This window comes from Drosophila erecta, unplaced genomic scaffold (assembly GCF_003286155.1).
Source record: "Drosophila erecta strain 14021-0224.00,06,07 unplaced genomic scaffold, DereRS2 tig00000021-arrow-pilon, whole genome shotgun sequence".
NCBI lineage: Eukaryota > Metazoa > Arthropoda > Insecta > Diptera > Drosophilidae > Drosophila > Drosophila erecta.
The window spans coordinates 19,227,565-19,240,110 of NW_020825198.1; the positions used below are offsets into that span (position 1 = coordinate 19,227,565).

The following is a 12,546-nucleotide window of genomic DNA, read 5'->3' on the forward strand; positions in this document are numbered from 1 at the left end:
ACATTTTTAGGCTATAATTCCAATTTTGGAATGATTTAGTGCAGTTGTTTTAAATCTTGAATAAATTGAGTTCTAAGAAACTAGAAAACGGTGATCAGGTATTTCAGAATCAAAAAATAGTTAAGTTATTTTAAGTTATTTTTATTGCAGGTAAATCAACATACTAAAAAATGTTATACCCAAGAGTCCTTGATGTAAATATAGCCGTAATGAACCTATAGATACTTGAATTGTGCGAAATAATAAGTATATTTTCGTCTGGAACAAATGGTTCCCATGACATCCGTGTAACATTTAGCTCTGATTCACGGTAGTGGTAATTTAAATTAATAAAATGCAGTATATTCTTCCGCCTCTGACTAATTTCTCCCAAGGAATGTGCTTTAGCATTCCCTTTAAATTAACCATTTTACTATTTTAGTCGCCCAGTTGGCCGGAGACCAACTAATCGGCTGACTTGGCACGGTTGATGAGTTAATGTCCTGTGTTAATTAAATGCCACAGACGCTCCTTTGGGAAGCGCATGCTGCCGGAGTTATTCACCGACCTAAGACCTTTGAAGCCGCTGTTTTCTGCTGGTCATGTAGCCGTCTTGACCTGCCATTTAAAGTCAGTGGGCTGACACAATCTAACGTTGGCTGTGCATGTTCCACAGCCAACTAACGAACTGGTGGTAACAAGGTTAGTTGGCAACTGATTTGGGCTGCTTAGTTAGCACGTTTTCCCCGAAAAGAAGTTCACTCCCTGTTCGCCGTTTTAATAGTGGTTTGTTGGTTTTCCTGAATTGTGATCGTCGTGTTATTCAAATATGTAGACACTCACACACGCACACGCACTGCCAACTACAATGGCAAGGAATTTCCACTCCTTGATTTGGGGAGCAACTCCCCACCAAACTGGTTACTGTTCTTTCCTTTTCTTGGTTTTTATTTTTCTTTTTCTTTTCCTTTATTTTTCTTTTGGTTAAAGAGCAATTCCTGGCCGAAACCGAATCGAAGCTAAACCGAAACCAAATCGAAGTGCCAACTGTCGGGAGCGAGCGATTCTGGGGTAGACGTCCGTTCGGGAACAGCTTGAGCAACAAACTGTTGGCCAAAAGGATTTTTTGGTTTCTGGAGTCGGCCAAAGCTCGGGGAGCTCGTGTTTGGGGCACGCTGTTGCTATTGGCAGTGAAAGCTTTCCCAGCGGTTTCCCCGCAGCTCCACAAGTTTTCCCTCACTTTCACCGCTTTCCATGTGCGGCAGGACACGTGCGGAGCTTTTAGCACGTGAGCCATGTGTGTTTTATGCCTGGACAATGGCCGTGTGGCATTTTCGAAAAACCTTTCTCAACAAGTGGAAAGCTTTCAATTTGCTACTAATTAGCGACTGTCAACTAATTGAATTTTCATGGCCACGCCAGCGGACGGGCACTAATTTCGCTTTTTTGGCAACTCTCGAAAAGTTTCAGCTGCGCTCACTTTCAACCTGTTGACCAGCTTACTCGCCCCAGTGGGTGGCGCCACATTCGTCCTTACTCGCCCCCACTTGCCGAGCTGCAAGGACCTTGCCTTGCTCTTGAAAATGGCAGCTAGCAAGCGGCAGTCGGCTGAAATATTTATGCACGTAAGGTCATCGAAGCTATTTGGCTGCACTCCGCTCGGCTGGCACTAAAAATAAGTCGGTAAGTAGATATAAGTATAATTCGCGCAAGTTCCGTATGGCAAGGCAGCCGAAAATTTCAAATTTAATTTCTTCTTGCCCTAATACTTTGACAAGGACATGGGCTGGGCCTTTATGGAGTGTCCGAGTGTTTTATTGAAAAGTGATTTAAATAATTGCATTCTAGTCGTATCGTGCTATTCTTCAAAGGTATGATGATTGCTGTTTAATTGTAAGCTCACCAAAACATAACCTATTTTGTAAAAAAAGTTGGATATATTTATAAGTTTGGATATATTTTTTTAATACTTAATACTTAACACTTTAAAAATCATTTTCACTTCGAATTTTAACGACGAATTGCATTGCTGTTGCTTCAAGTCGTCTTTTAAAAGCTCGGAAATACCAGTATTTTAAAAACGTGCTTTACTTAAAATAATAGGTTGGGGACTTTGCTTCTAGAGCTAAAATAAGCTTATAAAAGTCCATCTAAACCATATACTTTATGTTTTTATATTCATTTTGCATAACTAATTACATATTTGAAAATTTGCTGATACTTAATATTACTTTTATCTTCAGTATATATTGCATTGGTTTTCGGCGAAAATAGGTACACAACAGTGTTGCCACCTGGCAAAATATCCGAAAAGAGCTTTGCTCGGTGTGGTGGCTGTATTTGATATTATTTCGGTGTTTTAAATATGGAGAATACCGCTTAAAGAAAATTACATTGCACAAAAATTGTCCACTTATTTATGTTAATCATTTTAATAATATACATCTACTCCGGGTTCATGTCAAAGATTGGGTTTCTACATTGTGGTTCATGTCACGGTTCATGTAATCGGGCACTGAACTTGGAGTCCCCACTTTGTACTGCTTTTTTCGTAACAGAAGCAGTTTTTTTAAATTATACTCGATACGTGTAGAGTAAAATGCCAACTCACACAAACCGCCCAACACTCTCACGCCCAATCTTTTAAAAAGTGTTTTAATTATATCGTTAAACTATTGCCGGCCTCTTGAAGCGTTTTCTATTCTATAAATACCTCTCATTTGATGTCCAGAAAGGTAGTGTAATTCGATAAAATCCGAAATCATTGCAGTCAACAAAAGGCTTCCCAAATGCTAATACTTTAAAGTGAACAATGCTCGGCTCAGCACTCGACCATTTGCGAGTCCATTGAGCTGTCCTTCATTGGCTATTACATCAACCAAGGGCTTCCTGCGCCCATTCCCATAAAAACAAAGTGGACATCTTACGTTAAATTTTATTTTATATGGATTTTCTGTTTCAATTACAAATGTATTTAATATTATTGTTGTTGCTGCTGCTTTTTCGTATATTTTGTTGTTGTTAACGCGTTTGATTTTTGACTTGTGTTGCTGCTGTATGTTTTTATGTGTGCATAAAAATCGTGTCACTTTCAACAACATTATTCGTTTTTGATTTGATTAATATTTTTAAAATGCATTTTTTTGTAAATAAAATAATGTCTGCATGAATTTTTGTTAAAGTATTCTCTTGCCGGTTTTCCTGCGCCGCTTCGCTCCATATAAATATGTAGTGTATATATAATTTGCTTTCGTTTTTCATTTATTTTATTATTAAATTACATTTCACAAAATACAATTCACAACTACACTTGATGTCAAGTTTCTGGTTTCCGTTCAACTTCAACTGATCCATCAATCACCGACAGCTTTCAATTCTCTTCAATCCTGACCTATCAATCTATAATCCACTCCATTATGAAATATTTTCTTTTAAAATTAAAAAATCGTATACATTCGCAAATTGCAATCAATTTCGGTTCATCAATTTAGTAAATTAGTTTTCAATCACAAAAAATTAACAGAAAATGTTTCGAGTTGAGAGTCAAATTGCATTATTTATTTTTACACTTTATCATTTCAATTCGTTTGGATTTCCCATTTACGTATATTCGTTACACTCTTTAGCCTTTTATAATTTGTATTCATAGATAAAAGCGTTTCCTATGTACGCTTTCAACTAAAGTTGGAGAAATGCAAAAACCCTTTCGGGTATTCAACTTTCTCTTAGAGAACTAAACTAAACGCTACTAGCTAGCAATATTTCTTTAAGCTTATTAACAACATCAAATAGTACGCGTAAATGGTTGTATTGGATTTTGTTTCTTGTTCAATATGTATTATATGTTTATTAAACATTGTACGTCTTGTAGAGAAATTTGCTAATTAATAATTACTCTTTCTGGTTTTTTTTTTCCTTTCTGCTTCGGCTTGCTTAACTTGGAGAGCTTCGTTTTAATGATACGTATAAGTGTTCGAGGGATCTTCTCTTGAAAATGCGTAAAGAAAAGTTCAAACAATAAATAAAGCAACTAAATAAAAAGTACTTACTTGTCATGCATAATGAAATCATGTTTAAACGAAAGAAAGTAACTCAAAAATGAACTATTTTGTATATTGTTTTATTACAGCTTTAGCATGTTTTTGTTTTGTAAATAGAAGTAGTTATAGTTGCTAAAAAACATTACACACATAGTTGCTATATTATATAATTTATAATATTCATTTCATCCCTTCTTCTTTTGTTTCGTATGTGAAATGGTTTGAATGGCTAACAGTTAAATTGTTGCTTTTACCATGTAATATAAATATTAAATTTAAATACAATAGTTTTTAATTCTTGATAGATATTTCGTTTTGCTTTAGCTTGCCGTTCTCCACGATTTCGTCTACCACTAAGGTTACATTTAATTTAATACTCTTATATAAAAGTTTTAGCTTTATACAAATTTTTCTTTTTGCTTCTTTTATAAATGCAAAGAAATGCCTTGCTTCGGCTGCAAAAGTTGGCAATTTTCATTTAATCATTTACTTGAATGGTAGCATTTCTCTTTTTGGGTTTTTGTAAAAACTAAATTCAATTTTTGAGCTTAAATGCAGAGTTGCTTTTGATGCTGAAATGCATGTTACTATATTATATTTTAGTTTCCGGGAATTTCACATCTCCGAACAAAAAAAGATGTTTATAAACTATGCGCGGTTTGAAAATATGTACAAAACTTAGTGTTGGATAATGCCTTAGATTACGTTAAATAATTTACAAATGGTATCTGGCAACACGGAGTGCCTGTTCTTTGATAATGCGACAACCCTAAAATCGCAACTAACTTTCTATGGGCATTCGAAGTGTTTCTTTTTCTTTTTTTTATTTAATTTTTGTATGCGTTCGTTATGTTAAATGTTTACGTTAGGTTAAGGTTAATAGTGTAGTTAGTTTGATTAAAAGTTAGTTGTAATTTCGAAATATGGCTCGTGGCTCTGACTTGGCAGTGTGGGCAGATTCCGCTCTCTACTTTACCCCGATTGCTCTACGTGGCGGTTATTTAATTGGTTTCGCGTTTCTCAGTCTATTTCGTTGAGGAAAGTGTTTGTGGAAGGGTATAACAACAGAAAAGGTGGCAATACGAATATTCAGATAGGAAATCAGTTAATGGCAGGTAGAACAAACGCGCTTCAGCTGGATTCGATCTTCACTTTTTACTGCGGGTAGTATCCTTTCGCTACGCCCAAGCTCTGTGCTCATCTGCTTTTGAAGACAAAGGTTTTTTTGGACTAGAATCTTGTATGCAGATTGGTTGCTTAACACATCTCAAAGGTTATTGTTGCTGGTCTTATGTCCATTTTCAACTCATAAACAATTTGGCGGAATTGGAATAAATTTAGACCTATTAACGCTATAAATTATAATTATAATACAGAAGATCACTTCGTTTAGAGTTACAAAATAGTTGGATTGGAATTAATTTCCTTGTAAAAGTTTTGGTGCAAAGAATTTCGAAGATTCTGCATAATCTCTACATAACAAACAAATGCTGAATCCAGAAAAAGCTGTGTGAATTCCGATTCCGCACAAATCGATGGGAATTGGAAGCAGAAACATGGGCTGCTCTGGTGCGCTTTCCACCCAACAATCAAACTACGGCTACTCGAATTAATATGGCATTTCTTCAAAACCTTTGCTAAGGGGGCCCTAACCAGACAGCGGGAGCGAGCGAGATGGGGATGGAGTGTACGAGTGAGAGCCTAGAAGTGCGCGTGAGACAGAGGCCGGGCGTGCGAGTCGACCAACTTGAGCGGCTACAGCTGGCTAAAACTGCTGGTCGAGACCCAGTGCGCGGTGTCCGGGCGTACCATTAACTATATGGGACCGTAGTCGCTGAGCGCCTGGCCCGGATGCTGTGCACCCGGGCCGCCGGGCAGCGTGACCACTACGGACACGGCCCGCGAGTCGATCACGGAGCCGGGAGCGGTGTTCTGGCCGCCCACTCCGTTGTTGCCGTTGCCGTAAACGTTGCCGGGATTGCCGCCGCCCACGCCCACGCCTCCGCCGGAGGCGCCGTGCATCAGGGTGCCGGGGAGAGGGCCCATGCCGACCGTGCTGCTGCTCATCGCGGTGCCGTGGCCCAGGGTGCCGCCGCCAATGGTGCTACCGCCGCCCCCGCCGCCGCCCATGGTCGATGCTCCCCCCGACTCTCCATGTCATACGTGGCTGGCCGCCGGCTGCTTGAGAACGTGGTGGTGCAGGTGGTGGTGGCTGGTGGAGGCCACCGAGGCTCCGCCCGCCTGGGTGTAGGGCGTGGCCAGCAGGGAGCCCGCCGCCGAGCCCACGGGCATGCCCATTCCGGATCCGGCATAGGGATGCGGGATCGGAGGCCGCTGCTTGATCAGCGCCTGGTTGGCGCCCGTGCGGTCCGGCGCTCCTAAGAGTCTGCGCCAGAAGCGTCGCCAGCTCTCCAGCGTCTTACCGGACCAGATCCACACGCCCGAGGTGATGCCCACGGCCAGGGCCATGAAGTACTTGAGCATCAGGACCGAGTAGAGGGGCTTCTTGCCGGGACCCTTCACCTGGGCACACGGACAGGCCAGTGCCTTGATCCAGTCCTCGAAGTAGGCTGCCTCGTACAGGTAGCATCCAATAACAATGGTGGCCGGCACCGTGTAGAGCACCGAGAAGATGCCAATCCTGATCATCAGTTTCTCCAGCTTGTCCGCCTTGACGCCAGCTCCAACTCCACCCTGTTGCTTGATGACCGACCGGATGCGGAAGAGGGACACAAATCCGGCCATCAGGAAGGTGGTGCCAATTACCAGGTAAACGAAGAGCGGGGCCAGCACGAAGGTCTTCAGGTGATCCGGGTTGAGGTTGCCCACATAGCAGATGCCCAGAATGGGATCGCCATCCACCGCCGAGAGCAGGAGCACGGCCACGGACTGCACAGTGGGAATCAGCCAGGCGGCCAGGTGGAAGTACTGCGAGTGCTTGGTGATGGCCTCGTTGCCCCACTTCAGACCAGCGGCGAGGAACCAGGTGAAACTGAGGATCACCCACCAGATGGACGAGGCCATGCCAAAGAAGTAGGTGAGCAAGAAGACCAGGGTACAAGAGTGCGGACCCGTGGAGCTTTCCCGGAGCAGCAGGCCGTCGCAGGCGATCTCCTCGTTCTGAAGGAAGTTGCGCGACAGGTAGCCCACGGCCACCATGAAGTAGCAGGCGGAGAGGAAGACAATGGGTCGCTCCGGGTACTTAAACCTTTCGGTGTCGATGATGAATGTGGTTAGGGTCATGAGCGTGCTGCAGAAGCATAGACCCGACCACAGGGCGATCCAGAGGCCGGCGAAGTCCTTTTCGTCGTTGCTGAAGAAGGGACCCTTGCACGGAATGCCGCAGTTTGGTACGCCGGCGATCCTTTGGACAGTGAGGTTCATGTACCAGTGGTGTGGATGGTGCATCATGGGCATCTGCGACTGCTGCTGCAGCAGCTGCTCCTTCCCCAGGAAGATGAGTGGGGAGCGGCACGAGCAGCTGCACTCTTTTCCGCTTGCCTTTTCTCCTTGGGGATTTTGGCAGTTTTTTGAATTGCGTCCGCGGCACGGCTTCGTTGAGGTGGAACCGCTGCTGCCGCCGGCCCCACTGCCGCCCGAGCCACTGCCTCCTTGCTTCCGCTTGCCGCCGGAGCCGGAACCGCTGCCAGAGCCACCCGATCCGCCCGAGCTGCCGCCGCTGCCCGCCTCCGTGTACGAGGGCTGTTCCATGCACAGATTGTCGGGGTCACCATGAAGGGGCAGGTGCTCGCACGCCATCCTCTCCGGCCACTCGAAGCTGTACTGCTGCATGATGGGTGCGCATCCCGAGCGGGCTCTCTCGCAGACACTCCGGCAAACGGGCAGCGGCTTGTGGTAATCCTCCAGGCAGATGGGCGTGTACATGCTGCACAGGAAGAACTTGAGGTCCGGCGAGCACTTGATCTCTACTAGGGGCCAGAACTGGTGCACCTCCAGGCCCGCTTCGTCCTGGGTCTCGTGGTTCATTTCGTTGGGAAAGGATGTCATGTTGTACCCAATGCCCCGACACATTGGTATAGTGATCTCTTCGCATCGCAGATTGGGATCCTTGGGTATGGCTGGCACGCCGTATCCGGGGGCAGGACTCGCGTCCAGGCCGTGACCACCCATGCCCATTCCGCCCATGCCGTGATCCGCACTGTGCTGCGGTCCGTCCGCTCGACAGGATGTCAGCAGGAGGCTGAGTCCCAGGATCAGGACCTTCAGTCGGTTGTGTCTCATTTTGTGCGTCTTAGCTTAGTTCGGTTGTGTGACTTGGAACCCCTTGGGCTCTTTCTTTGCTGACCTTCTCTGCGGTTGCACCTCACTGCTCGTGGAGGCGCCTCGAGAGCCGGAAAAGCGAATAGCGTTTCCTTCCAGACACAGCGCAGCGTCAAATCGTCAACGCTCGACAAACGGCGTGGTCTAACTGCAATTGAAAAGGAAAATCAAATTAGTTTTATATTTAATGTATTTAGTAATTTTCCAGTTAGATTTTATATAAAAACTTATTCAGGAAATAGAAACATTAAAAGCGCTACACAATCTATTTAAAATTGATTTATATTTGCTTATAAATTATTATATGGTTTTCACGTAACAAATGTATGATCATTGATCCCCATGCTGACGATCCCTTCGATAAGAAATCCAGATCCTGATAGGGTTTGTTTTAAGCTAGCACATGTTGCACTGATTTTATTGAAATTATTTTTAGCTTCTGCCGATCCGACTGCCGAAATTCAACTGATTTTCTAATCACCATTTTCCAACAGACATCACATGGAGGAAGAGAGACGGACACAGTCGTTGTGGTGGATCGCTGATGAGGCGGCGACAAGTTGCAACTGCTCTTTCCTGTTTCTGCTTCTGATTCGCTCCCTGGAGAACTTTCGCGCTTCATTTGTTTCAATTGAGCGCGGCGACACTTGGACGACATGTCCATGTCACATGTCAAGCACTCCAGCACTTCACCCACCCGGTTCCCTGGTTCCCCGATGCCCCACTCCTTCCCTCCTCCACTCATATAGAGTGTCAACCCTTCCGCCAATATTTGCTGACGCTTCAGGGCTGTCCCTTCCATACTGGTGACTCTGATTCTGATTCCGATTCTGGAAGTGCTGCTGACCAAGAGGAGCATCAATCAAAATCAGTGAGTTTTATTAAATTTGACGGGCTCTGCTGGCTGCAAGCGCATGGCTTTAGTGCACTTCAAAAAAATAATGCCCACAACACCGACTATAAAGTGTGGATTGTATTGAACCATCAAGGCAGTTAGATCTTTACCAGATTTTCCATTTCAAGAAGCACTTTCTTCCAATTATTCGAATCCAGTACTCGGAGGGCAACATTTTTCTCAGTGTGTGCTTGATAAAAGTGTTTGCTTTGGTTTTCCAACTGAAGAAGGGTGTGAAACACTGATGGATTGGATGTGATGAGGCAGAAATTAATTCAAGACAATTGCTCACTTGAAGCGCAGTCAAAATGGAGGCTGCAAAGCCACCCATCAAGTTGGCTTTCTACCCATCATTGACTGGGGTAATGAATATTATTTTATACGGTTGACACCTTTTTTGGGGGAATAACTGCGGGATGGCAGCTGGCCATATCGATATCGATGTCAGCGGTTTGCGGTGAAGTCAAGTAGCAGCTGCTCCAGAAGCGAAGATACTTCGAGATACCAAAAATTGACAGCTGGACGGACTGAAGTGAAGGGCAATTTACTCGCCAGCAGCTTCTGCGCGCTCAAAGTCACGAAATTTATCTACGAGATACAGTTTTTAGCAAGTGTCAAGTGACACACATAGTTGCGGCTTTGCGGCCAGCTTCAGTTTCAGTTTGGGATCTCAGCTGCGTGTGGTCCAGGGAAAAGCAGCAGCTTTAAAGAGCTTTGCAGCCAGTTTGTTGTTCGTAGCTCTTGGCTCTTTCAAAAACTGTCAACAACAGCTGCAAATAAAACATAGTCGTACCACCCTCCACCTTCCACTTTACACTTTAAGCCCCAACTCCTTTGTTCGGCGCTGAAAGTCCTTCCATTGTTTTTCTGAATGAATGACATTTTAATTAATAACATTTGTGTGCGTTAGTCGGCGGTGTCCATCACAATTTCGCCCCAAACCCATTTCCCGACCGATACAACCCCGAAAATAAGTTGCCGAGTGCGGCTCTCACTGAAACATTTTTCGTGTTAAAATGTTTGCCGAGCACTTCAAAATAATTAAGTAAATACGCCACGGAAAATGTTTCTAGGACAGCGCGTGGGCGGAGCGAAAGCCCAAGTGTTGTGATTACAACTCGAGGGTAGCGCCAAAAATAAACGTTGAAATCCAATATCGAAATGTGGGCACCAGGCAATCGGATCGTGAGAAACAATGCCAGGCGTGAGTCGGCTATCGATTACAGTGAATACTAGTCTGAATGCATTCTGCACACTCCGTCCGTTGAGATGGTTGTGGTGATGCTTACGCAATATTCTCCTACTCAAATGACGAACTCAGCATATGGAAATCGAAACGGCATTAGGAACTGTCATAAATGAAGGCTGATGGGTGGTTGGGGGTCGCTAAACAGTATCTAAATTATATCTATTTGCTAGACAAAGTCAAACCCCAGTCACAATGTTTGGAAAGCCAAAGGAGAAGTTATAGTGTGCTAAATAAATTCCAAGCTAGCCTTTAAATACAAGGATACTTGAGCAGTCGCATACAATGTCTGGATGACATTTGGGATAGCAATGCAACCACGTGAAGTACATCCCAACAGCAGAAATTACCATTTTCCCCGACACTTCGACACCAAGCTCTGTTCGCAACCGAGAGTGAAAATTAGCCATAAGCCGAAACAATGCGACAATCACCGAACGGAAAGAGGGAAATCTCTAATTGGTTTGGCCGAGCCAGGAAAATCATATTGAAATGCAGCGAACGTGACTGAAATGGCAGACCAAAGCAGAGCCGTATGGAGATGGAAATGGGAAAGAGCAGAAAAGAGCAGAAAAGAAAATGCGTACATGTGTTTGGATATGGAAAAGCCACGTTCACAACGGCTTCCACATTTGGCCAGAAGTGAGTGGTGTTGCGCGTTGTTGTGCCCCGAAAGCAAAGCAACTTGCTCCGGTTATTAAAGCCTCAAGTGGCTGGACTCATGTACTTGAGATCTTGGGCCATTTCAGGCCCGACCCTGTGTTCTGATTGCCGGCCAACAACTAGCACTAATAGGTGGCTGCGATGTGTTCATGGGAAATGGCCTGGAAATAATAGCAAACGTGCTTCTCCCGAGTAGAAAAAGAAGCAGGCAGAATGCATAAATATTATTTTTAATAGAGAAAAATGTCTCAAGTGGCGGTGACGAATGGATCGGATCGCTTCTCTGCGTTTCTCGCAGACTCCGTTTCTCCAATTCTCCGAGTGGTGACCAGATGTTTGTATTTGGCCGATCGACTGGGCCATGTTTGCTTAATGATTCGTTGTTTCTCACCCAGCGTATTTAGTGCATACTCATATTGTTTATTTAATTGTTAACAAGCGTGCGGCTCAGACGCTACAAGCTCGTTACGAGTAACAAATTATTACTGCATGGTTTTTGCCAATCATTCCGCTGGGAGAATTTATACAAAATCACGCTGCCAGCCAGTCTCAACGATGTTGGCCCAAGCTCTCCACTTCTCCAGTTCCCTGGCTCTCGACTGGCTCGAAGATCTGGCTCTGGCTCTGGCTTTCTTGGCCATGTTTGCCAAAGACTTGAGAATGCAGGGATGTGGGGGAAAACAGAGAGGGATGTAGAGAGAGAGAGATATCCCCGATCCCCGGACCGATCGGTGAATGGCTGCGCTTCACTGCACTAAAGAGGTCGTCGGGCGGAAGCTGTTACCAAAGTTGGTAGCTTGGCAGCAACATGGGCAAAACGGCTAAAGAAAATCAACTACAACACGACGTCGGCGGCGACAACCTGGCTGTTTTAATTAAACAAACAAGCCAAAGACACGACGGGAAGACGACACCGATGAGCAAATAAGTAGCAAGTGTTGCTGACTCCTCAAAGTACAGTCGACACCCATGGCAAACAAACCACTTGCACAAGGTGTGGGTTTCCAAGAAGGTGGGAATCTCTAAATAAGTCGCGTCTAGAAGGAATGATCTCATAAGCATAATTCTCAGAATCTAAGGAGCTGTTTCGTGTATTATTTCTTGTTGGATTGAAAATGAATGGTGTACTTTGTGGTAATTTAACTTAATGTTTACATAACTTAAATCCCTAAAGTCTGGTATAACTATAAGCTGCCTGTGTCGCTTTCAAGTACAGTTTGCCCAGAGTCACAAAAGCGGCGGAAGTAAATCTGGCATTCAACTCAAGATAATGATGATGAGCAATTAACCAAACAATGACCAAACCGAACCGAACCGAACTGAAACCAGCATCGATGGGAAGAAAAGAGAATGCTAATCGATAACTTATCGCCTCGATGGGGGCAATCAATCAATCAAAGGCAAAAAGCCCCGTCAAAGAAGAGGTCTTCATACAAAACGGC

At 44.4% G+C, this 12,546-nt stretch overlaps 2 protein-coding genes across 2 annotated transcripts in view; both read right to left on the reverse strand.

Moving 5' to 3' along the window:
- Positions 1-4,083: 4,083 nt before the first annotated feature.
- Positions 4,084-6,164, reverse strand: LOC113563966 (acanthoscurrin-1-like). The gene has a single exon (XM_026978070.1). The coding sequence runs from the start codon at positions 6,147-6,149 to the stop codon at positions 5,835-5,837; it is 315 nt and encodes a 104-aa protein (XP_026833871.1). The 5' UTR covers positions 6,150-6,164; the 3' UTR covers positions 4,084-5,834.
- The window catches only part of LOC6545252 (frizzled-2), a 28,299-nt gene continuing 19,836 nt past the window's right edge, over positions 4,084-12,546 (reverse strand). Inside the window, exon 3 of the mRNA XM_001973273.3 lies at positions 4,084-8,448. Coding sequence (XP_001973309.3) covers positions 6,177-8,261 — 2,085 coding nt within the window. The 5' untranslated portion in view covers positions 8,262-8,448 and the 3' untranslated portion in view covers positions 4,084-6,176. The remainder of the gene's footprint in view (positions 8,449-12,546) is intronic.

Excerpts from the sequence above, each read along its gene's own strand:
- LOC113563966 (XM_026978070.1), bottom strand. The coding sequence starts at position 6,149 with ATGGGCGGCGGCGGGGGCGGCGGTAGCACCATTGGCGGCGGCACCCTG.